The 27,201-nt window shown below is 45.7% G+C and overlaps 1 protein-coding gene across 2 annotated transcripts in view; it reads left to right on the top strand.

The window, feature by feature from the left end:
• Window positions 1–27,201, top strand: part of GALNTL6 (polypeptide N-acetylgalactosaminyltransferase like 6) — a 1,143,433-nt gene that overhangs the window by 1,110,753 nt on the left and 5,479 nt on the right. For both annotated transcript variants that reach the window (XM_060013624.1, XM_060013625.1), the window contains 2 exons: window positions 6,261–6,377; window positions 15,364–15,513. In XM_060013624.1, coding sequence (XP_059869607.1) covers window positions 6,261–6,377; window positions 15,364–15,513 — 267 coding nt within the window. The remainder of the gene's footprint in view (window positions 1–6,260; window positions 6,378–15,363; window positions 15,514–27,201) is intronic.

The raw sequence follows: 27,201 nt of genomic DNA, 5'->3' as shown, positions 1-27,201 counted from the left end.
CCTCTAACAGCATAAGCAAAAACCCGTTTTACAATGTCAAAAGCTTTCCATTTGGGGCATTTTCACGGCTTTTTCTTTAGTTTCTAAATAGCCGATTCAGTTTAAACAAATAACAGGAATAGAGAATAATCCGTATCATTCACACACATGCACACGCCTCACTTGCAGAGGAACAGGAATCAGCATTCAAGTTAACGTTCGCCTCGGCTCTTAGCTCAGCCTCCATGGCCTTTCTTAATATAAACGACAATGGCCAGCCCACAGCTGTGGCCAATATCTCTGCAACAGCCGTAGGGGTGTGTAGGAGTTCTCTGGACTCTCTCGGCGGCCCCCATTCATCAAGGTCAGCCACTGCAAGACCCCGATACTAGTGGACGGCCACCCTGGGGTTACCCCCGAAACTTTCAGGCCCCACGTGTTAGTGGTCGGCCCCAAAACTTTCCATTCCCCGTCCTAACTTCCCGACATCTCGGTGCTCACAGGCGTTTCCTCCGTCTCCTGGCTACTCCACCAAATGTTGGGCTGCACCCCGCAGGCCTATAAGGCCTGTACTTGCCCAGCTTTAAGACGGAAGGAAGAGCCCGGAGTCAGCGACAGAGGCATCAGTGGTTAATGCATAGGGGAGCTTACATGTCTGAGGCCGGGTCCTGGGGCCACTCCCACTGTGAACGGTGGACGGCGGGCAGAACATGGAGGCAGTCTTGGCTCCCAGGGGCAAGGGGAAACCCAGTTATAGGGTGATCGATGTCAGGTGAGCTCGTCGGTTACCAGGGAAACCAGCAGAGGAGCACACCCCTTCCCTCCCATTGGATGAGATATCATGGTGGAGACGTTCTGATCTCAAGGTTAGAACAATCACCAGCTGGAGCCGGGCAAGTACGTAGGGAGGTCAGTCATGTGAGTCAGGTGGTAGCGATTCAAAAAGAAGTAACTGTTAAACGCTAGGGGGGTCCCCTGTAACACGTGCTGGGCCTGGTTGTGAGTAGAATGCAGCACACATTCAAGGCAGGAATAAGAGGAACAAAGTCTGAGGACCTAATATAAAACACGCTGACCGTAGTTGATAACACCGAATTGTACAATTGAAACTAGCTAAGCAAGGAGAGCTTGAAAGATCTTACAAAAAAAAAGATCAATATGTGAGGTGATGGCTGTGTTAATTAACTAAATGAGGAGAATTCCTTCACAAAGTAAACGTATATTCACTCACCACAATGCATACTTTAAATATCTAATTTTAGGACTTCCCTGGTGGCACAGTGGTTAAGAATCCACCTGCCAATGCAGGGGACACGGGTTCCAGCCCTGGTCTGGAAAGATCCCACATGCTGCAGAGCAACTAAGCCCGTGCTCCACAACTACTGAAGCACGCGCGCCTAGAGCCCATGCTCCGCAACAAAAGAAGCCACCGCAGTGAGAAGCCCACGCGCTGCAAGAAGAGTAGCCCCCGCTCGCCGCAACTAGGGAAAGCCCGCGCACAGCAGCAACGAAGACCCAATGCAGCCAAAATTAAATTTTAAAAACGAATAAAATAAATAAATATCTAATTTTATATGTCAATTATACCGCAATAAAAGCTGAATTTAAAAAAATAAAAAGGTTTATGGGCTCTCCGAAGAGAAATCCTTTCCCCACTTTACTAGTCAAATCCAATCAAAGCTACAAGACCCTGAAAGAAAACTGGCCCCGTCAGGTTTACTGGCAGCTGAGGCGGCTGCGAAGCCCTCTCGGTGCTACAGCATGCCGTGGGCACGAGAAAGGTCACAGTTTTCCAAGAATGAAAAAATAATGCTCACCCACAGAGCTCTGGGATCTGAAGAAATGTTGTCCATAGGAAGGAGAATCACTAAGCAACAGTTTTGGGAGTCCATCAGTCCAGTCTCTGCAGCCGTCTTCACGGTCTTGAGGACCCTGACCCCACCAGGGGTCTTCATCTCCCCCAGACATGCCCCGCCCAGTGAGGACACCATGCCAGAGGGGGTTCAAGAATCATTGGTCCTGATGCGTCAGGACTTTCTGGACCACAAGGGACTAGGCATGCTTTCAAAGAAGCGGACAGATTTCTGGAGGGTTGAATTCGAATTTACTCGTATGAATTTTTTAAACTGAGATATAATTGACCCGTAACATATTCCTTTCAGGTGTCCACATAATGATTTGATATTTGTACATATTACAAAATGATTACCACGATAAGTCTAGTTAATATCTGTCACCACAGAGTGACTAATTTTCTTGTGATGAAAGCATTTAAGACCTACTGTCTTAGCAGCTTTCAAATATACAGCACAGTATGGTTAACTATCCTGACCGTGCTGTACATCACATCCCCAGGACTTATTTATTTTATAACTGGAAGTCTGTACCTTTTTTTAGCATATTTTGGGGGGCCCCCTCACCGTGCAGCATGTGGGATCCCGACCAGGGATCGAACCCGCACCCCCTGCACTGGAAGCTTGGAGTCTTAACCACTGGACCGCCAGGCAAGTCCCCTGGAAGTCTGTACCTATTGACCCCCTTCACCATCTCACCCACAAATCCTTTTTTATTTTTCACTGTATACCAGTATCTAGCATAGTGGCTGGGACATACCAGGTACTTAATGTTTGTTGAATGAGTCACGAACGTACCCCTTCTTACTTAAAACACCCCAAGTCTATGGGGAGCGAGAGAATAGCAAACCATCCTCTACAGTTCATTGAGCTGAGGCGAGTGTCTCTTCGACAACCAACTGAATTACCTGTCAGCCACCTCGACATTTATTTCACACGCCCCTTCTCCTGTGCCTCTTTTATAAAACCTCTTACGTTGGGGAGGAAAAGCCAAGGTTCCCACTGAGCCTGACGTCTCTTGCAGACCTAAGAAATCCTTCACTCTCTGCCAGACCTTTTCCTAATCCTCGTCCAACAGATTATCTCTGTACTCCTGTCATACAGCTTGAGTCCCTTTTGCCCCATTTTTCTCCTGCTTCCCACCCGTTCCTAGTCAAGCACCACCTCACTTTCTAATCCTGCCCCGTGTCTCTCAGATTCCTTGATGCAATTTTAGTGCTGCCAAGTCTCGGTGCTGGACGTCACAGGAACAGAAGAGGAAAATTCCCTGCTCTGCATTGATGTATTGTGTCCCTGTCCTAGATCTGGGCGTGTGTTTGCCTGTGAACTGCTTTTCCTTCAGCTGCAAATACAGAGCCCCTGGTGGGAAAAGTCCAGATCACTTGTGTTTTTTCTTGTCTACTTTTTTTTAGAAAGAAAACTTTATTCAAATGGATAAGCAAGGATTAGGGTCCGTTCTGTTGGGATTTTACTCATCTGTTTATTATGACAGAGCTGTGCTTATGTGCCGAAGATGGGATGTGCATTCTAAATGAAGAGGTGGGAATGAAAACAGCAGCAGGTGAGGCTGGCCTGATGAGCCTTGAGTCCAGGTGCCCGCCTTGTCCTCTAGGGAACTCTCCGCATCTCTTCTCTGGCACAATGATGGGCTGAAATCTACACAGATGTGGACAATTATGGCTTGGAAACTTGAAATTTGGTTTCTGCAGCCATTTATCCCATTGTCTACACAGATGCCATTTGCGCGAGAATTTAGAACATTCAAGGACAGGAATTATGTATATAATTTATCAGTAATTTTACACTTGTTTGAGGGTGCATATTCAAAAACTTTCTCGTTGACACGTGCACACTATATTTAAAATGGGTAACCAACAAGGACCTACTGTATAGCACAGGGAACTCTGCTCAATATTATGTAACAACCTAAATGAAAGAAGAATTTGAAAAAGAATAGATACATGTATATGTACAACTGAATCACTTTGCTGTACACCTGAAACTAACACAACATTGTTAATCAACTATACTGCAATATAAAATAAAAAGTTTAAAAATTTTTCTCATTTAAAAACAAAAAGGAACATTCAAGAGTTTAGAAAACGGTTTTCTCTACCCCTGCTAGAGCCCTTTCACTCTCATAGCATTTAGAAACAGAAGGAGGGTCTCTGATGTCTTTGGTGCAGATCCTCGGGCAGGTCTGGCAGGTACACTGCCCGGCATCCCTGGCTGTTCCAGGTCCTTTCCTTCCCCGAGTCCTTCTCTTCCAAGAGCAGAGCCCGTGTAGCTTGTCCCTCTGCAGCCACGTGGCCATAAACCAATAGCAGCTGCTTTTCCCTCCCCGTGGATCAGAGCTCCTGGACTCAGGAGAGGGAACAAGAATGCCCTGAAGGTGCCTTTAGCATCCACTGACACTGGTTCTCTAAGAAGAGTGAGTCTGTGAATTCAGTGGCCAAGAGTAAAGAGAGAGCTCTGTCCAGAGTTCTCTCCAACAGCCCTCGGGTGGAGCTGAGTTAGAAACCAACACCCTGGCCCCAGATAAGTTCAGACGGGCGCTGATGGATGCTGGCCTCTGGAGAGAGATGCAAGCTCAGACTTCTGCCCCTCAGGGTGCTTCTCTTTCACCAAATAAATTGGATCACACACCTGGGAGCTGAGTCCACAAAAGGACTATTTTAAGCGTGGCTCCCCAGATTCCACAGTAAAATTCCTCCCTGGTGCTTGACTGAGGAGGTAGAGAAAAGGTGAAGGAAGCGGGAGTGACTGGGGTGCTCGCCGACACGCCCTAGTTCATCCCCTGTCCTTCAAGATCGCCCATGAGGCTAAGAGGAAAGAGTCAATTCATTTGCAAGGGGGGAGGGGGAGCTTGGGGGGTGGCAAACATTTTTCCTCTTTCAACTTCAAATGTGGAGTCTATGGTGCCCAGGAAAGTGAATAGAAAAGTGCTTGTGTGTGTGTCCACTTACAGTTTGTCCACTTGTTTTTGCAAGAGTGTCCATAGCTCTCCTTGGATTTTCGGAGAGGTCCATAGGCCAAAGTGGGTTCAGAACTGTTGCCCTGTGTCCTCCATTATTTCACATCCCATGTCATCGGGGACAGACACCCCGAGAATAGTGGTCCAGTAGCAGAAGACAAACCCCAGCTGTTGCCAGATTCCGTGGATAAGGAAATTGGTATCCACCACATTGACTCCCTCCTGAATGACACTATACCAGCCTCTGCTCCTAAAGGAAGTGGAAATGAAACAGCTCTCTCCACCACACCCCATCCAGGCATCATTTATTCCATTCGTGATACCCAGTACATCACATGACAAGCTCCTCTCTGCCTCATCGCCCCATCCCAGGAGGATCAGGTCCCAGGCAGGCATCCTTCCATCCTGGAGAGACTCCTTATCTACTCATTCTGGGCAAAAGAACTGTGACTAAAACGATCACTTGAGTACACCCTGTTCTTGTTTCCATTCTTAGTGGTACCTAAAGGGATTATTATAATCCAGGACTCTACAAAGGCATGGAAAGGATTGTGACCCTTGAGCTTATCTAAGCAGACACACTTCAGTAACAAACTATAGACATTGCCCAGCTCTGCAGCAGGATGTGGTTCTGATGCCAACAGGAAGATTGGTGGAAGCTTCATGCAGGAAGATGCGACGTGGGGATGTGTCTGCAACCAGACTCTTTCCACTGGTGTTTCTGCTGTTGATATTTTTCACCCTTTTCCCACCCCCAACTGTTCACTTCTTTACATCCATGTTAACAAAATACTTGCTAAGAATTATGAGTGTTTTTTTCTCATTCTGCAACTTTTCAAAGTCCAGACATGATGTAGAGAAGCTTCATCCAGTAAAGGATTCCACCAATGGTACTATCCTTCCTGTTTTGCTAATACTCTAGGATGGCCTTAATTTATCATCCAGGAGAAATGCTAAACCAGGATGACAGGTGCAGACAAAGACCATCCCAGGCCGCTGGGGGCGTCAGGTGACCACATTCTTACACAGTGATCTCTTCCTCACAGCTTTTCTCTGCACCACCTGCCTCATAGCGGAGCTCTCCCAGCTAAGGTAGTGAAGGGAGAAGATGCTTTGAAGCAGGAAGATAACCAGTTCCAAGTTCAAGAACTACCTGAAAAAGAAAAATCTCCCATCATACAGAAGTCATGGACTCCACGTTCGTGCTCCTGGGTCGTAGCTTCCCACACTGCCTGGCTGAGGTCTTGCTGTTCAATCTTCCCATGTTCCTTTACACGTAGACTGGGCAAGGTTATAGTTAATCCTCTGATTTCTCTCCATAAATTGCATATAAATTTAAGGCATCATTCAATCATCATGGAATCAAAAAAAAAATACCGAATCTCCACCAGGATTGTCAGGAACCAGGGGTGCAATGAAAAACAGCCCATCGTCATCCTGTCTTCTTTCCACAGCTTCGAAACGTGGCAGCAAATCTCTGCGTGGACAGCAAGCACGGAGCCACAGGGACCGAGCTGAGGCTGGACGTCTGTGTCAAGGACGGTTCTGAGAGGACGTGGTCTCATGAACAGGTGCGTTATGGGGGGAGGGGCTGAGGCAGGCGGGGGGTGGCAGTGTGGGAACAAACCTCTAGGTGGGACCTGGGTGAGGCCCTGAAAGGTCACCACCCAGCTCTGCAGTCAAGGGAATCACTTCACTTCTTTGCTTCCGTTTCTTCTCAGAACAGTCGTGATTGTTCATTGAGGTCGTGTATAAAAATATGCTTTAAATAATAGAAAGGGGGGCTTCCCTGGTGACGCAGTGGTTAAGCACGCTCCCAATGCAGGGGGCCCGGGTTCGATCCCTGGTCAGGGAACTAGATCCCGTATGCCGCGAAGCAACTCAGAGTTCACACGCCACAACTAAGGAGCACACACGACACAACTAAGGAGCACACGCGCCACAACAAAGGAGCCCACCTGCCGCAACTGAGACCCAGTGCAACCAGATAAATAGATAAAATAAATACTAAAAAAAAATAAAAGGGTGGCAAAAGATAGACCATGCTTTTAAAAAGCTAATAATAACAGAAAGGGTGGTAGAGATGTTGATTGTGACCCTAGTCTTCTATTGCCTTTCCCAGAATGGTAATTTTCAAACCATGCAAAGCTTGTAGAGTGCTACGTAACTCTCCCAAGCAAATTTCATGGTTTTACTGAAAGATTCTCGGTTATTCTGTAAGTTTTTGTGACTTTCTCTAATCTTATTTTCCCCCTCTGGCTGTTTACTGAAAAGAATACTTTACATACACCTCTGGTCGTAGCAGCAGTTTGTAATCTTACACACAAAGGATCGCTTGGAGGCAATAACTCCCCAGCAGGGACTCCAGGGGAGGCTTGAAGACTATTGCTTTTGCTTGAAAAACATTTCAGAGCAATTCACTTTATTAAGTGAGGTATGATTCCTGACCCTCTTTGAAACACCCTTGAAAGGGGCTTTCCTCACACTGTGTCACTGGTAAAAGAGGAGAGACGGTGGGTAGAATTATGTCTGCCCGTTTTTATTATTTGAATATTAAATTATAAAATATTTCAAATAGGAAACTATAAAAGAATTACGGCACACCCTGGTGTACTCATCACACGGACTGAACGAGTATCTACAGCTACTGCCATATTTTTTAGAAGAAAAAAATGTACAGATACAGTGAAAACCCCTCCGCCCCCCCCCCCCCCCACAAAAGGATACATCTCAAGTTCAAGATCCTATGTCGGGCTTATGCCTTGTCTCCCAGAATTGTCCACAATGCTTCTCTCATGAAAACCAAGAGTAGGCAAGCAGTCTCCAGTAAGGCATTAGCTCTCTCCTCCAGTGGTTCCTCAAGTGTCCATCATTTTTTTTTTTTTTTTTTTGCGGTACGCGGGCCTCTCACTGTTGTGGCCTCTCCCGTTGCGGAGCAGAGGCTCCGGACGCGCAGGCTTAGCGGCCATGGCTCACGGACCCAGCCGCTCCGCTGCATGTGGGATCTTCCCAGACCGGGGCACGAACCCGTGTCCCCTGCATCGGCAGGCGGACTCTCAACCACTGCGCCACCAGGGAAGCTCTCAAGTGTCCATCTTGAACATCAAGTCAGTGAAGCTCCCCGTCCCCCAGCCTGGGTTCTCCACGAGTGGTTTGGGTGTGCAGACCCGGCCTGTCGGCCCCTCTCCACCGAGCATCCCCATCCCTCCCGCCTGCAGTACAGCGCAGAGCCGCTGATTGAGGAAAACAGCAGCAGCAGACCAAGCCCGTGGCACAGCCCAGAGTCCACCCAAACAACCCCTAACCCAACACCACCCCTCCCCGGCCGGGAACCGGGCCCCTGTCCTCTTCTCCCGCAGCCTCGTGGTCTTCTAGAAGGATCATGGGCCTTCGGTCAGGCTAACCTAGATCCCGGCCAGTTTAACCTGTGCGTCCTTGTGAAATCGTTATATCTTTCGAGGCCATAGTCCCTCCCCCTTTAAAAAGGGACAATAACACCCACCTCACGGACAGGGTTATTGTGAGAATCAATATCGTCCGTGATGTCCCAGCATCTTGCACAGGTAGGAGGTGCAGAGCAAATATACTTTGTCTTCTTCCTTCTCACAACCTTCCCCGCGGATCGCTTTATACCAACCCCAAACTAGAAATCTCCCGCCGTCCAAGGCAGCCGCCAAACATCAAATACTACGTCTCACTCACTCAAATACACCCTGCACGTGTGGACACGTATCAGATGGGTTTTAAAGCAGGCCCTGCAGCTCAAGGGTCACTGCGGGGTGTGGAATATCCGTGGAAGCTGACGGCCTACTCCATCCTCTGTCCCTTTCTATAAGCACCACGGGGATGTGACCAGGGCGGCGGACGGTGCCAGCCTGTTTCCCCCAAGAAGCAATTCAGACTGCAACCTGGGAACAAAAGAGAAGGCTTCAAGGCCAGTCAGTAAGGCTGGCATCTAGGGTGGGAAAGGATATTTTTTAAAAAAGAAAAAGGAGAATGCTATAAGGAAAATCTGTATCTGTTGGGTTAAAGTTCACTCTGCCATCTCTATTCAGCCCAACCAAGAGACACACCTATCCAGCTGGCTGATACGAAGGTTGCATTCCTGAATGCCTGGATCAGGTTGAACATCTCCATCCCCTGCAATGTGCTAGAATGCAATATGCTCTGGGCTGCAGATTTTGTTTGACGGCTGCACGTAAATATAAAGAAAACCAGCTACACTGCATACGTTTAAAAATTTTTGGTTCAGTTCCTCCCCGACCCCGCCCCACCCCAAGCTAAACTGCAAAAAGCTATGACGTGTAATTCCAGAAACAGTCGCCAGAGGGCAGCACTAGACAAGCAGACAACTATCTAAGAGGAACGAAAGATCGGTTACCACAGCTCGTGAAAGAGATTTCCAGCCTCTAGACACTTCTGAAAACGGGGCAATGCAACAAGGTTGAAAGGAGGTTAAGTCAATCATATCTGAAATACGTATCACCGTATACTGATGTGGAGGTTCAATCATCACAAGCTGCTTCGTCTTCCGGTAGTTAACTGTTCGCTTTTTTTGATATATTACTCAATGACTTCTAAAAATTAGGACTCATTCTTCTACATTTAGATTAAAATTCCCAGAGGAGAAAAGAATATCAGGACAGGAAAGTGATAGGCACTCTTTTTGATTCAAAAGCATTCAAAGAACACCAAAGGGGCACTTATTAGAGCTGGAATGATTTTTTTTTTTTAATGGCAAAAATAAAACACAAATGAATAAACAAAATAGTTCTGTGGGGAGTTAAAGAGAGTCTCTGGAAGCTCCTGGTAAGAAAACGGTTTTTGTCACAGAAGAGGGGGATGATTGAGGCCTCCCTGCAAGAAGGGAGCGTGCAATTCATTTTCCAGCCCTCTGTCGAGGCATCACCGCAGCTCCGAGAGCTGGCCCTCAGTTTCCTATGCGGACCAAAAAAGAAAAGAAGAAAAAGGCCTTCATAGGACTGTGAGGTCTGGAAAGAACACTCCCCATGTGTCGTTAGGAGTCTGATGGAAAGGCGGGGTGTGGGGAGTCTTCGGTGCCAGGGGGCAGCCCTGACCTGTGCTGGGAGGAAGCCTGCAGGGGAGTCTCTGTCCTACTGAGGACGCTGCCCTGCCCAGAGCTGGACAGAGATGTGCAGAGATGGAGGCGGATCAGTGCACCTGGTACAGGACAGCTGATGGATACGCAGTGTCAGCCTCAGGACCGAGGATGCCAAACCACAAGGAGAAACATGCGGTAGCTGAGACCTCTACCAACCACACGCCAATGCGATAAAATCTAACTAATTACAGAGAGAAAAATAGTTTCCATCTTCTCAGGTCAGGTAGCAACATTGAGATAATAAATTTACGTGCAGCAGCGAGGCTCATGAGCTTGTTCGTATAACACGATACAGACTCAGGCAACGTTACACACACCAAGAAGTACGACTTATGTATCAATCCGAATCCGTTTTAAAGTGTCCCTTCAAAGAGGAAAGTGGAGAAATGAACATCAATTTACTCCAAGGCTGAGGAATTTGAGTCTGAAAAAAAATCAGGAGGTATTGTGCAGGGAACCTGAATAAAATCTGAATACTTCTTGTCAGCGAGGAGCGGCCCAAGGGTTTGCAAACCATCAAATACGTGCACGATGTCTGTCTGTTTCTGCTTTGACACGATTGCACGCGGGCACGTGGGCCTAAGGAATGAGACGCTCGGTGCCTGATTGGTTCCTCACTACCATTAGGATAAGCTATGTGGCAGGAGACAGCATTTCAAAGACACGAGAGAGAAAAATCTTAGCTAATGGCAGGTGCAGAAGAATAAAGCCGTTTATATAATCCGAAGACGCATCTCCCGGGACGCAGGAAAGTAAGCACCAGGTGATAATAATAATACTAATGCCTCCAACACTGAAGCCTACAAGCGGATGATCAGTCTGCACAGCTGAGAATGATTACTGCACCTTAATAACAAGGCTGGAAACAAGAACTAAAAGTCACCCGAGGGTGCCCTGAGATGTAATTGTGACAGCAGATGAATAAATCAGCTGAGAGACGAATGTGCCCGTTTGCTTTCACGCAGGTATTCTTTTGGACTTGACTGATCTATTTGATAAAAAGTAAAGAAAGGAAACAGAAAGAAAGTCAAAAGTAAGAGAAGTCTGTCTACAGAGGCGTACACAAGCCTGGACTCCTGAAGTGTGCCAGTGGCCAGTCCTTGCACTTCTGCAGGCCAATTGTCCCCAGCTGGGTGATGATGACAGAGCCTTTCAGCTCTGACTTCTACATGTATAAAAACCAAAAAGAGGAAAAGAGACAAAGCAGAAAATCGATAAACCCTCAAGGCCACCGGTTCCTGCGCAGGTTGCACAGCTTATAGTACCTAGGGGTTGTGATATTTAAATAACATAAAGATTTAAGCAATGACAGGTGTACAGGCCAGGAAATTTTTATTCTAATAATAGGTAACTGAGCCTAGAATCATTGAAATTGAAAGCTCAAAAAAATTAATTATTGTTGTAATTAGACACAAACAACACAAATTCATTAGAGAACCTGAAAAGACTAATTTTTAGTTCCTCTTGACAGTTATCTCAATGCCATTTCTGTTAATATAATGAGTGCAAGTTTTTACTTATTCACTAGAAATTTCATTGGACATTAATTAAATGTCATGAATTGTTCTGGGTGCTGGAAACACGAAGATGAAGAAGATGTGGTTCCTGCCATTACGGGTCTCACGGTCTAGTGAGGGATACAGAAACATAATCGGATAATCATGAGAAATAAGGTGGGGGATGGGAAGGAGGGGTTCAAAGAGAAGGCTTCTTAGCGAGTGGACCCCTGAACTTAACCTTCAAGGACTGCTGAGCAGTAACTAGGTTGGCCAGTGAATGTGGGCCTTCCAACCAGAGGGGCTCCTGTGAACAAAGTCACCGAAGGGGAAACACATACCACCTGATTAGTGCAAGGAACTACAGTTTATTAAAACTGAGATATAATTCACATACAGTTTTATATTAGTTTCAGTAATACAACATATTGACTCGATATTTGTATCTATTGTGAAATGATCGCCCCAGTAAGTCTAGTTAACATTCGTCACCAAACATACAGAATTTTTTTCCTGTGATGAGAACTTTTAAGATCTACTCTCTTAGCAACTTATAAATCTTTTATTGTTGATAGAACATAAACTAAAGGGAAAGGGATGCAGCTGGAAAACATGGCAAAGTCCAGATCGTGGAAAGTTCTTTATGTGTTAAAGAGTCTGAACTTCATTCTCTAAGGGTTATGTGAAAATATGGTAAGATTTCAGGTTAAGAGGTAACATGGTCATATGGGTATTTTAAACTCTAATTCGAAAAGATACATGCATCCCAATGTTCACTGCAGAAGTATTTACAATAGCCAAGACATAGAAGCAACCTAAGTGTCCATCGACAGAGGAATGGATAAACAAGATGTGGTACATATATACAATGGAACACTACTCAGCCATAAAAAAAGAATGAAATAATGCCTTTTGCAGCAACATGGATGGACCTGGAGATTATCATACTAAGTGAAGTAAGCCAGAGAAAGACAAATATCATATGATATCACTTATATGTGGAATCTAAAAAAAATGATACAAATGAACTTAGGTACAAACAGAGATAGACCCACAGACATAGAAAATAAACTTATGGTACCAAAGGGGAAAGGCAGGGGAGGGATAAATTAGGAGTTTGGAATTAACATATACACACTACTATATATAAAATAGCTAACCAACAGGGAACTATACTTAATATATTATAATAACCTATAAGGGAAAAGAATCTGAAAAAGAATAGATATATATGTATAAATGAATGACCATGCTTTATACCTGAAACTAACACAACGTTGTAAATCAGCTATACTTCAATTTAACAGAAAACGATATGAAGGAACCAGAAGAGGAAGGTGGGAAAGAAAGCAATTAGAAGGTCATTTCAAGAGTCCAGACAAGAAACATTGAGAGCAAAGGTGGTGGAGACAGAGGGGAAGGGACCACTTCCTGTAATACTTAGAAGACAAAAGTGGTGAGACTTGGTGATGGAGTAGATGAAGATGATGAGGGAGACCAAGGACATAAAGACAAAGGACGCCCAGGTTGAGAAGCTAAAGATGTGACCAACTAAAACAAAACACAGGAGCAGAAACAGGTTTAGAAGGGAAGGAAGTCAATGGAACTCAGGATGTGGTGACTTTGAGATGTCCACAGGGCACGTAGGAGGGAAATCCTACACAGGGTTGGACATAACACAGATGATGAGTTATCCACGTGCCAGTGAGAGTTAAACTGAGCATGTGTGAGACCAGCCAGGGAAGGTGCAAGGACGGGATCTGAGGAACCCTGAGCTGGACCTACATTGAAGGGATAGATAGAAACGGGATATGGGCAGGACAGAGTTCTAGGATAACACAGGAGCACAGTATCTCAAAAACCAAGGGAGCGGTAGGTCCCGATTTGAAGGGAGTGATCAAAACCAGAAATAGCTGAACAGACACTTTTCCTTGAGAAATGACTCCCCTGCAAAGGGTTTGAATGAATCTAAAAATGCCTCAGGGGCTTCCCTGGTGGCGCAGTGGTTGAGAGTCCGCCTGCCTGTTCAGGGGACATGGGTTCATGCCCCGGTCTGGGAAGATCCCACGTGCCGCGGAGCGGCTGGGCCCGTGAGCCATGGACGCTGAGCCTGCGCGTCCGGAGACTGTGCTCCGCAACGGGAGAGGCCACGACAGTGAGAGGCCCGCGTACGGCAAAAAAAAAAAAAAAAAAGATAAAAATGCCTCAGACCACAATCATATTAAAACGACAACAATGAATCTAGGGAAAGAGACCACACAATTCCTCTTCATGAATCTATTTCAAATGCCTAACCTAAAACACCTTCCTCTATTTAAAACATCCTATTTTGTCGTGTCTCCCAGGGAAACAGAATGCAATCTCTTGCCACAACTCAGACAGTAGGCTTCATGTGTTTGATTTAGATGAGTTCTTTCCGAGTTTCTTCAGACCACTTAACCCAGCTTTTTCAAGTTTTCTGCAGTTTCCCCACCATTTAACTGTTTTTGTTAGCCATCCGTGGAATTTTGCCAGATTCTCTGCATTTTTTTACCCAGGTAGGACCCCAAAATTGCGGTAATCTGCAGCTTGACAGAGCTGAGTGTATTGTCTGCTTATAGCTCAGCACTGTGCTTGTTTTTACATCCACAGAGTCTCCTGACATTGAGATGTTAGAACTGGAAGAAATCCTAGGGCTGATCTAGTCCATTTTCCCACTTACTTAAGGATTTCTCGTACTGAACCCCTCAAATGGTTATCCAGCTCAAACTCCAAAAAATACCCTTTCCTTACAGATGTGTAGTTTTTTCAATTTAATACATTGTAAAATCAATTTAGTGCATCCATAAGTCACATTTTTTTAATAATAGAATGGGGACTTCCCTGGTGGCACAGTGGTTAAGAAATGCCTGCCAAAGCAGGGGAGGTGGGTTCGAGCCCTGGTCCAGGAAGATCCCACATGCTGCGGAGTAACTAAGCCTGTGCGCCACAACTACTGAGCCTGCGCTCTAGAGCCCGCGAGCCACAACTCCTGAGCCCACGTGCCACAACTACTGAAGCCCGCGCACCTACAGCCCGTGCTCCACAACAAGAGAAGCCACTGCAATGAGAAGCCTGCACGCCACAGGGAAGAGTAGCCCCCCCGCTCGCTGCAACTAGAGAAAGCCGGCACACAGCAACGAAGATCCAACGCAGCCAAAAATAAACATATTAACTAAATTAAAAATAAATTTAATAGAATAGATGGATGGAATAGAATAGACTAAGACAGGAAAAGTTTGGATGGAATATCAGAGTCTATTAAGTGCACTGAGGACAAATATTTCATGAAATTTCCATTTCCATTTTCAAAAGGGATCTATGTGTGTTTGCAAACTGTATCTCTTACTGGGAGTCACAGTCCAGAACTTTCTACACTGCCCGGCAGGATTACTCTTACCAACTCCAGGAAACCAATTTGCCTATTCTTTACTTCATCAAGCTTAGCTTTCACTTAAATCAAAATGTTCAAGTTGCTGGCATCCATCCAGTTCAACCCTACTCCTGGTCTTTTCTCAGTTAATCTTCTCATTTAGGCTAACTGTGTAACATTTAACCCACTAATTTTTTTTTATCTAAATGAAGAAGGTAAAGAACATCATTAAAAAGTTTCTCCCCTCTTTCTGTCCCTCTGTCTCCCTCTGTCTGTCTGTCTGTCTGTCTGTCTCTCTCCCTCTGTCTATCTAACCGGAAACACTTCATTTGCTTTTTTGGCCAGGCTGGGCCAAAAGTGCTTCTGGTGTTGCTACAGGGCATTAGCATCCATGCCTTTTTCAGTGCCCCTCTTATGCTGAGACATAGTTCTTTTCTTGTAAATCACGAAGCAGGAGTTCTTCGCAGCTAAAAGACATACCTCCCCCTGCTTCCTAATCTCTCCAAATTCAACTCACCGTAGCTTTTCTGCTATTGTTGCTTTGCTAGCTCTTCACCTTTGGCTGGAGAGAAGATATTCGGCCTGGTGAGCCCCTGCACACCCGAAAATTCTGCTTCGACGCCATCTCCCATAGCAGCCCGGTCACTCTGTATGACTGTCACGGCATGAAAGGGAACCAGCTCTGGGGACATCGAAAGGTAAGGGCCAGCTCGCTGCGGGCAGCGAGCTCTCCAACTGCCCTGCTTAAGGTTTTCTGACGCAAAGGTTTTTGGTTTTAACGCATTGTTTTGATTTAAATTGTTACCTGGCCATTTGGTTCATGCATTTGGAGACCACAGCGACGATGAGGGGAAAGACAAGGGTGTGTAGGAAGGGGCATTGTTTTGGCTTTGCTGGCCGCGTGCACACCCAGCACAGTCAGTTTCGACTTCACATGGCTTTGAGCCAGGACACGAGCCCTACACGGGAAGGGCCTGGTCTCAACCCAGATGGCTCCCAAACGCAGAAGCCATATGCCCTGCAAACAAATGTGCACATGTAGAGTTTTTCGCGACACCAATTCACACACACACAGATCAACACATCTCTTTACTTATTATGCATCTCAGGCTCATTCGCTTGGGAGCTCTTTGGGTTAAGACAATTACATTTACACAAATACTGATATATTCATGTAGATCTAATTGTTGCAACCTTTATATAGAAAGACCCATTTTTAATCTGGCCAAAATCCTGCCCAAGTGTAACAAAGGAAAACTTATTTGGGGAATTTAAAAGTTTAAAGAATTAGAAGGGTAACATTTATTGCTAGAAAAAATAGTTCAAAACTAAATATAAAATCATATTTTATTGAGTTGAGCATTTAAGTAAAGAACAAAGAGCAATTAAATATTTTAAAATATTTTCATGAAGTTATCTTTTGATAGCTTTTTAGAATACAATTTTTTTCTCAGCTTCTTTGGTTTCTAAGGCAGGACTCGGCTGTCAATTAGCAAGAACTCATAAGTTCCCTTCTGCCCCTCAAGTTTGTAGAATTGCTAGGGGCCTCCCCAGCCAGGTGGAAGATGCCCTCTGTTTGCCTTTTCACACTGTGGAATGATTCAGCCTCACCCCAGACTGTAAGGGAAATGTCCCACCCACCACTTGAATCAGGAGTGTTGGCCAGCCTTGGCTGTGGTAGTCAGTATCCCCTGAAATCACAGAGAGCTGAAGGGCAAGGTCTGCAGAGAAACAATATGGGGACCACTGGTTTTGATACCTGTTCCCTCACTTAGTAAGCTTTCTGGCATCTACCTCTTAGAGGCGGGCACCGAAAATTATACTCAAAGGCAAACTCATTTGTACAAGTTCATTCCGCACACTGCCACCCACCCCTGCCAACATCTGGTAGGTTGAGGAAAAAGTACAAAACACCAGTTGTTATATCCTCTTAAAAAACAATTTAAAATCAAAAGAGCTAATAAGAAGATGGCGTCCGATATGGTACGGGGTGATGGGGGGAAATCAGACAAGAGGAAAACCTCCCTGTTTCCCTTGTGAGATATATCAGAAATGATTAATCTTGTCAAACCCTTTTGCTATTCAATATAGTACAGTCCGTGCGTGGTGCAATAAAGAAGTGTTTTGTTTTGTTTTGTTTTGAGGGTTATATGCTGACCGTTAGGAAGTTACTTTCAGGGCACATGGATAAAATACCTGATCTGCCATTTGCCTCGTGTACTGTTGGTCCCCACGGAGCAGACCGTTTCTCATCACTGCTTACAGGGACCCGCCAGGCATGACTGTGCTGGGCTCTTTCCTCAGACCTGGCCTCACGTGACTCTGGTTACACTCACCGGTTAGTTACACAGCAAGCACGATGTAGACATCATCGGGAACCTGGCCAAGGCCTAAAATGGAAAGTTTCTGAAACAGCTCATCTGAGGTGATGATTCAGGCCTGTTCAAATGTACCTGTTTGAGAAAGTCCCTTGTCTATTCCAAGGGCTCTTCCTGAGGCACAGAGCGACAAGTCCCTCTGGCGGGTGCTGCCTTGTCTGTTTGGAGGCATTGCTTGGCCCTGGGGGCTTTGGACGGCTTAGCAATCTTTGGAGTCGGCTTTGGGGTCGCCCTTTGTAGCAGCACACTGACGAATCCACGTGCTGACTGCCTAAAGGACCCCCGTGGGGCATCTCTGAGGCTCCGTCCTCCTCGTGCTCCAGCTGGTGAGGGTGCTCAGAGCTAGTGCCTTCCACACCTCACAACCAACCACCTGGGCCTGTCACGTACGATCCACAGGGGAAGAAACAGATTTGGGGCCAAGCCAGCATTCAAGCGCAGGTGCATCTGGCCTTGAAGTCTCTCCTCCTTCCTGCGCCCTTAAGCCATCCGATCAATATTCCCCAGGGGGAGTCCTGATGCCTGTTGGATTCTGCATCACCAAGACCAGACAAGCGCTTCTCCCAGGCGCACAGAGATTTCCTGGGTTGAGTAGTGGCTGCCGGCGACCTGCCTGAGTGGGGAAGGGCACTGTCGGCCCCGTTTTCTGAACTCTCAGCACCCATCAGCTCTCAGACCTTGTTGGCCTTTTTTTTTTTTTTCAGGAAGATTTTCCCCTTTTCCCCCAGCATTACTGAGATAATTGACACACAACACTGTGTAAGTTTAAGGTATACAACGTAACGATTTGATACACCTGTGAACTGAGAAGTGATGACCACAACAGGTATAGTTAACAAATGCATCACTGTACAGGGTTCTGGGTGTGTGTGTGTGTGTGTGTGTGTGTGTGTGTGTGTGTGTGTGTGTGTGTGTGTGTGTGTGTGTGTGTGTGTGTGTGTGTGAGGAGAACTGTTAAAATCTACTCTCTAGCAGCTTTCAAGTATATGATACAGAGTTATTCACTGTAGTCCCCATGCTGTGTATTACACCCCCAGAAACTTACCCAGCTTAGAAGTGGACCACCCTCCATGACCCTCCGCCCCCTTGCTCTCAGTTATTTTTCTATGTGGCTCTTTGCCACCACGAGAAAAGGAAGGAATCCCTATCCTAGGGTCGTGTAACTAGGCTCCTGCCCGGCCATCTCCCCTCGTAGCAGGTACCCAGGGTGAGAAATCCCATTTGCGGTTTCTTTCGCCACCAGGGGGACCCCGGCTACAAGAACAATGACTCGCAGAAGAGACCTCAGTAAAAATATTCAAATCACCAGCCGACACTCAGACACTCAAAACGACATCTGAAACAAGAAACTGTCCCGCTGCCTCCTTAACCCCCTACATCTAGTTGGTCTCTAAGACGTGTGAACCCTTCCCTCTCCTTGCCGTCCCTGTGGCCGCAGCCCCGACTGCAGCCCTTCCCAGTCTCAGTCCCGGATTACCGCAAAGGCTCCCTTAAAGGGCCACCCTGCCTCCGCCCTCCCCCCACCCCCCAGCCCACCTTCCATCCTGAAGTCAGAGGGATGCCCACAGGAGCTGGTCATTGCATCCCTCTGGTTTATACGTTACTTGGTTTCCCACCGAGAAGATGAAGTACCTTCTCCCAAATTCTCATCCTGCCTCTTCACAATCTGGTCAACGTCACAGTGGCTTGTCTGGCCCAAGACATTCTAATTCATCCTGGAACTGTAATGTGATCTTGAGTGAGTTATTTCACATGTGTGATTTTCAACTTCCACGTCAATAAAGCAGAGACAGTAATTCAGTGAGGTAAACTGTGGAAAACTTCCAGCAAGGTTTCTGACCATATGATTGAATTTCCATCCATGTGGGTGACAAGTACACTTTTTGCACTGGGAATAGTGGTGAGTTATATCCTGCTGTATAGCAATCTATGCTAAGAAATATGAACTACTGTTATCCCCCCAGATCAAGAGCTATCTCCCATGTCCTTTTCTAGTAAGGAAACATTTTTATGGGAGTATAACATAAATCTTCATTGGGGTTTCCCCAGATGGAGACCCTGAAGTGAGAATTGGAGTGCGAGTGGTTTATTTGGGAGATGCCCACCCTCCTCCAAAATCGTGGCAGAGAGTAAGGAAGTGAAACAGGGAAGGGAACCGATACAGGGCCTCTGATAAAGCAAGTACCAGCGTGGGCAAGGGGAGACCAAGCCCACTGACACTTCTGCAATGGTCTACAACACATACCGACGGGAAGGAGGTTGGGATATTTCACCACCACCACAGTCAAGTCTTGGCTGACGGCTGCTCCTGGGGGGTGTTTATTCCTGACATCTCTGGGCGGCGGCTCTTACAGACGGAGCTGTTCTAGAGCCCAGAGAACAGAGGCCCTAGAGCGAGATACAGGGGCCAGCTTAAGGAGGTCAGGTCAGCAGGCACTGAAATCCTGGGGCCTGAAGAACTGTGGGCAGACGCTGCCTGAGAACCCAGACCTTCCCATCTTCACCAACACCTGGCACGTTGGTTTCTTTTTCTTTTCCTTTTTCCGTTCTGTGGTTGTAGAGTGAGATCACATGTCTGTTAGCCTTTTTGGAGATCTTCTTTGAGAAGGACCTGTTCAAGTCTGTTGACCGTGTTTTAACGTGGGTTGTCTGACTTTGTTTTTTCTTTTCTTTTCTTTTCTTTTTTTTTTTTTTTTTTACAAATTTTGAAGAGTGTTTGGTACATCTAGGTATAGTGCTTCGTTGGTTTTTTGTAAATATCTTACTCCAGTCAGTTTCTGGCCATTTCTCTCTCCTTGATGAAGAGCTGTTCTTTCCAATTAGTGTTTTCAGTGTCCTGTTTAGGAAATCTTTGCCCACACCAAAGTCAAGAAGGTAGTATTCTAAGTCATCTTTGGAAGCTTTGTTGTTTAATCTTCTGCATTGTGGTATATATTCCCTGGAATAGTTTTTGTTTACATTGTTTACAATGTAAAATGGGGCTGTTTGTTTCATATTTATATTCGATTGATCAATCATCATTTACTTAAAAAAAATCATTTTTCCCACTGCAGGGAAGTGGCACCCTTGACATAAGTCGAGGGGCCTTATATGCATGGTCTATTTATGAATCCTCAAGTTTTTAACCCTCTGACTAATAAGTCTTAGCCTTACAGAAAGTAAACTGATGGGCAAACTTAACCTAATAAGAACCAAAACCCCATAACATCAGTCTTAGTGGTGAAATGTTTCAACTTCCCTCTGGAGACTGGGAATAAAATATAATGTCTGCTACCGTCACTTCTATTCAACATGGCACAGGGGGGCCTTCCCAGGCCATCAGGCAAGATAAAGAAATTAAAAGGTCTAAGAAACAGAAAGGAAGAAATAAAACAGTCTACTCACAGACGACATAGTTGTGTCCATAAAAAAATCCAAAGGTTATACATCTAAACTATTAAAGTTAGTAAGTACATTCAGCACAGTCCTGGATAGAAAGTAAATATAAGACAATCAGGTGTCTGTATGCCAGCAACAAAATACTGGAAAATGAAATTCTAAACGTATTCCATTTGATCACCATAAAAGTATCAAATAATTAGGAATAACTGTCACAACAGATGCACAAGGCCTTTATACAGAAAACTATGAAACATCACTAAGAGGAACTTCTAAAACTACAAAGGAAAGCTAGCATGTTCAAGGATAAGAAGACAATATTGTGAAGATACCCGTTCTCAAGCAGGTGTTTACATTTCATGCAAAACCAATCAAATCCCAGCAGGTTTATTTGTGGAAATTGATGAGCTGATTCTGAAATGTACATGGAAATGAAAGGGCCAAGAAGAGCCAAGAAAAAGTTGAAGAAGAAAAAGAACAAACATCAAACACTATAAAAGTGCCAGGTACCCAGACATCGCAAAAATGCAATTATTAGTGTAGGGTGCTGTTGGCATAAGGATGGATTGATGCTCTAGAAAGAGAAGCCTGGGTATTGGTAGTTTTTAAAAGCCCCTAAAAGGTTCTGATGGGCACCCAGATAGAGAATCACTTTTCTAGTTCCAGTTTTTACCTACTTTCCTTACCCTACTCTTCCCTCCTACTGTAGTTGGAATTGCCCCTCTGCTTGTATTCCTATAGCATTTTGTTCCCTCCTTTGTACTTAGAACATTGTATTATGCATGGTTAGTCTCCCCTTATAGATGTTAATTATCTGAGGGCAGGAACTTTTTCTTGTATTTCTGTATGGCCTGCCTAATATCTACCACGTAGACATTCGTAAATAAGTATTCATTAAATGGGCTCAATTACTGATGCAATCCCCTCCAGGAACCCCAAGCTGCGCTGGATAAAACTTAGCACATCTTTTGGTCTCAGAACCACGTTCACAGCCTCCCCAAAGTCCAAAAGTGAAAGGCTTACATCACTTTTCTGAGTTGCTCTCTGGGGTGTCCTTATAGTTTAACTTCCATAAGAAAGGGCTTAAAAATAACATCAAACAGGAAAATACAGATAAAAAGACACCTGTCAGGCTAAACTGATAACAGTGAAACAGTCACAGTACTTTAAAAAGTGAATGGGTGGAATTCTTGACATGTGCCCACATCAGACTATTTATGGTACCTTATGTTACGTGCCAGGGCTTTAGCTTCTCAGCTCATAAAATCCTGCTGGTCCACAAAGATGCCAGATGGATGGCCACAAGGTTGTTATTTTTAAATCATTCCGGTTTGGTATTGATTTAGGACCTAAAATGAGGAAACGGAGTTTAATTAAAAGGCGTGAAATTCGACTCTGGTTCTGATAAATGAAGCCCCACTACAAAATCCTGGACTTGTGGTCATGCATAGACAGTCACACTATCCCTGATCAGCCCCTTCGTTTCTGGACAGTCCCAAGTATTATAAAGCTCTAAGACTTTTGGTACCGCACAGATTAAGTTTCATCCATTTTGGTCAAGACAGAGTCCAGATCCTTGAACAATGTTGGTCTGATCTTTACTCCTTACTTCCAGTTACATGGCCCAACTTCCTGCCACTGCTATTCAGATAACTTCATTGGGACCTACCTCAGCCTCCTGGACACAGATTCTTAACACACTCCAGATGGTCCTAGAGGGTGGCGTGATGCCCAAAAGGGAACACAGTATTCTAGGTGTGTTTAACCGAAGAACAGAATGAGTTTCCAGCACCCCTTTGTTATGAGCAGTATATGCCTGTTGAATTAGCTCGAGTTGATTCATTTTCTGCCTTAACTTCACGTACTTGGCCTCTTAATGAGCTTTCAGTATTAAAAAACCACTCTTGCTTTGCTACACAGGTACGTCTCTGTAGTCTTCTACCTGTACAGTTCACCTTTTTTTTTTTTTTTTTGCGGTACGCGGGCCTCTCACTGTTGTGGCCTCTCCCATTGCAGAGCACAGGCTCCGGACGCGCAGGCTCAGCGGCCACGGCTCACGGGCCCAGCCGCTCCGCGGCATGTGGGATCTTCCCGGACCGGGGCACGAACCCGTGTCCCCTGCGTCGGCAGGCGGACTCTCAACCGCTGTGCCACCAGGGAAGCCCCAGTTCACCTTTTATACTTGGGTAGCCATCCATTGGTTTCTATTAAATTCTCCCTCACGAGATTTACCCCAGCCTGGATTTCGACTCTTTGATCCAGCTTATTACCAGGTGAACTAGTTTTACTCCAGCCGTGAGTTAGGGCAAAGTAGCGCGCACTCAGGCCCTCATCTAAGCTGTTGATCCCAATGAACAAGGCCCAGAACCGAGCCCTCCATCCTATGACAGAGGAGACATTGGTCCATCGGGTGCAGTTACTCAACCAGATACAAATTCACCTAATGGTGAATTATCTTCTAGCCCATATTTCTCCAGCTTACCCATAGGAAAACAAAGGGGGATTTTTAAACATCTTGCTGAAAACCAGATGCACAATGTCTACATCATACCCTATACTCTGAAAATAATAGGAGACACAATAGGAGACATGAGCATTGTACCCTGAGAAGTTCCGATCTTCAAAGATGAGGGAGGTTAACTCCCAGGACGGGAGTGCATACACCCCTGCAAAGAAGCTACATTTTCAGCAGTGTTGCCTTCCCATTCTGTTTCTGTGTGTCTAATCCAGCCGAAGTCATTTCGTCGTCACGTCCTTTTAACTTTTGCCATATCTGGGTACCTTAGCCATATCCCTGCCGGTTACCATTTTACCTAACAGGCTGCACTGCCACCCTCTGGTCACTAGTAAAAAGATTTCATCATAATCTATCTCAGGCTCTAACATATGGACAGAGACTTCCTGAACTGAAGGCCTGTCAAGATGGAGATTGTCAAACTTTAAAGGATCAGGCTAATTGAAACTATACACATTTGAAATTAGTATTTGCTAAGGAGGACAGTTCTTCCCTGCTGAGCATGTGTGGGTCTAGAGCAGGACTGCTAGCTGGCTCGGCTAAGAAGGGAGTGAGGGCCTTCCCTGGCGGTCCAGTGGTTAAGACTCCATGCTTCCAATGCAAGGGGTGAGGGTTCGATCCCTGGTCAGGGAACTGAGATCTCACATGCTGTGCAGCATGGTCAAAAAATTTTAAAAAGAAGAGGAAGAAGACGGAGGGGGGTGGTACAGGCTGAGGCTGAGAGCACAGGGGCTGGACCCTGAGGGACCTGGGATTTGAGTTCTGGCTCCACGGTGGTCCTAGCTCTGGGACCTTGGGAAACCTCCTTACTCTGTGCTTCTGCTTCCTCGTTTATCAAATGACGATAATAACAGTATCTACCTTAGAAGATTATCGTGATGATGAAATAAAAGCTAAAGGCACCTAGGACACGGCACTTAATAAGAGTTCAATGAGTGTCAGCTATTACTCTCTTAGGTGCCCGAAAAACTTCTCCTGATTTGACTTTAGCTCTCCTAGTAAGTTTACATAGAGGAAACGATAGGCTGTCTAGTCGTCTTCCTATACTATTTTAGCTATTTAACTGTCGCTAAATATTAGAATGTAAATTCCACAAGAGCAGGGATTTGCTCTGCTTTCTTTCATGCAGTATCCTCAGTACCTAACACACTGCTTGGCACGTAGTAGGTGCTGAATTAGCAGTTGTTAAATAAACAGACGAACCTGGCTTCCCGTTTGTCCACATTCCCTCTCTCTTCAGGTTGCTTACGTGGATGAAGTAGATAAAATGAGAAAATCTGGGTAGAACATTTAACACTACGAGGCACATAAATACATACTCGATAAATAGCAGCTATTATTATGTTGACGTGACTGATGGCAGGTTTACTGAGGGGAGATGAACAGCTATGGACAGATGGAAACAAGATATGGAACAGATGGGTTTTCTCTAGTCTTGGAGTTTTCAGTCTAGTGGGGAAGCAGACAGATTTTTAAATTGAATACATTAAGTGTACAGGATAATATGGGAACGGGACACTGGGCTCTACCCAGGTCAGAGAGGTATGCAAGGCTGCTCTGACACAGTAGCTTTTAAACGGAGACCTAAAAGATGAGTAGGATTTAGGCAAGTGAAGAAAAGGATCTGAACAAGAATGGATATATGTATTGGGTTGGCCAAAAAGTTCATTCAGTTTTAAGTAAAAATAAAAGACACATTTTTCATTTCCCCCAAGAACTTTATTGAACAACGTATTCATTAACCAAATGAACTTTCTTTTATGTAACGTTGGCAGGAGTTTGGTTTATTTTTATTTATTTATTTATTTATTTACTTATTTATTTTGCCTGTGCTGTGTCTTCATTGCAGCATGTGGGATCTTTAGTTGAGGCATGCGGACTCCTTAGTTGCGGCATGCAGGATCTAGTTCCCCAACCAGGGATCGAACCCGGGCCCCCTGCATTGGGAGCTCGAGGTCTTACCCACGGGACCACCAGGGAAGTCCCCCAAATGAACTTTTTGGCCAAACCCATATACGTATAACTGAATCACTTTGCTGTACACCTGAAACTAACACAACATCGTAATCAATTATACCCCAATATAAAATAAAAATTAAGTTTAAAAAAAATCCCAGATACAGGGATCGGCTTGTGCAAATGCCCTCGGGTAGGGAAGAGCTTGGTTTTCTTGGAAGAACGGAGAAGCCGGTTGAAGCGTCTGCGTGTGAGGGGAAATGATGAATTCTAAGGCCAGGGGCAGGGCTGCCTATACAAGACCTCGGGACCATGCTAAGAATTTAGCAAAGAGGCTGGGAAGTCTTTGAATGGTGTGAAGAGCAGAGATTTAACAAATCACAACCGATTCTGTAATGATCCTGGCCGCTCTGAGAATTGAGGGTATACTCACGCCCATCACTTGCCTGTAGCCCAGAAAACCAGCAATGGAGCAGCAGGCAGGGCTGCGGGGCTGCCAGCACTGTCTCAGCGCACACACCGAGGACTGTGTTGGTAGGGGCATCAGAAGCATTATTTCTGATTGGCCAAATTATCCACTGATGCAGGAAGACCAATTTTCTCCTCCTGTGAGGAACTGTACCTGTCCAAAGAAAAAATTGAAAAGGATAGGCAATCACACTGCTTTGTCCCTTTTATGCCTGTCAAGGTGTTACTCTCCTTCTCCCAGATGCCAACGGCAAAAATAGGCAGGAAAAAACCACCTGATGTGGCTTTCTTCCAGAGCTCAAAGGGCCACTCACAAATCCACCTGGTTCTTCTCCACGACCCTAGGAGGTGGGAAGGCGGCTATTTTTGTCCCTTATCTCATCCCTCCCTCGTCTTCCCACTCCATTCGTCTTGCAGATGGAAAACTGAAATCACTAGCAAATGAAGGGGCCATCAGAGATTCTTGTCAGAGATAAAACTAGGATTAAAACCTAGTCCCATAATTCCGAGCCTTCCTTCTCTCGTATCTATACTAGAAACAAAAGGACATGAAGGCGATGTCTCTCACAAATGCATTTGCTGTCAATGTGAGTTACACAGAAATGAACAGTCAGCAGGAGGGAGTAACTCGCCTCTCCCCACTTTACAGAGAAGCTATCTTGAGGTCCAGTCTATACCCAACTGCTTCCGGGGCATCTAAACCTGGCTGTCCCCTAAACACCTACGACTCGTTATACCTGAAACAGAGATCATCCTTCCCGCCCCCAATCCTACTCCTCTCTGCATTTCTCACCTCAACACTGCTTTTCCTCTAGTTCTTCACTTCCTCCACCTTAATCCCCACGTCCCATCAGTCAGAATGCCCTGTGCATTCACCTCCTGAAAAAGCTTTCCAACCATGTCTCATGTCACCCCCAACTCTTCCCTATTGCTGTCAAATCTGGACCCCTGCAGTAGCCTCCAGCTGTGTCCTGAGTCCCCGACTCCCACCCCATTCTCCTCTCTGCCACTAGCATGAGGCAACCAAGATCGTTAACTCCACTGTTCTAAATCCTCCAACCACCATCCCGCACGCTTGCCTGAAAAGTCAAGCCTTAGCGTCACACAGCAGTCTCTTCATGATGTGGAATTCATGTCACCCTCTGGAATCTTCCCCCTTGCTCCTTGGGCTTGGGCCACGCCAAGTGACCTGCTGGTCCCCAGCACGTGATGGACGGAGCCCTCCATCACCTCTGACGCATCTCCTACCACTCTCCCTCACCCTGGCCTCCTCATGTTTCTGTAATCCACACACTGCATCCCTGCTTAGGGCCTCCGCACTGGCCATTGCCCCATCTTGCACCTCTTCCTCCAGATACTCGCATGGCCAATTCCCTTACCTTCTTCATCACCTACTCAAATGTCACCTTCCCAGTGAGGTTTACCCTTGCCTCCCTATTTAAGTTTGCCCACCAGCCCTTCCCTTGGCACTCCAGTTTCTCCGGACTGCTTTGATTTGCTCCGTGTCACCTTTGAACAGGCCATGGAAACGATTACACTCATGGTTTATGGTCTGTGCCCTACTGCTCTACCCCCAACCCCACCTCTAGAATGTAAGCCCCAGGAGGGCAGGAATTTTTATATTATTAAGGTTATTGATACATCCCAACCACCTAAAACAGTGCCTGACAGATAGTAAGCACCCTGTAGAC

Source organism: Delphinus delphis, chromosome 6 (genome assembly GCF_949987515.2).
Source record: "Delphinus delphis chromosome 6, mDelDel1.2, whole genome shotgun sequence".
NCBI classification, from domain to species: Eukaryota; Metazoa; Chordata; class Mammalia; order Artiodactyla; family Delphinidae; genus Delphinus; species Delphinus delphis.
The sequence above is the reverse complement of the archived record's forward strand: the minus strand, read 5'-3'. Positions and strand labels throughout refer to the sequence as shown.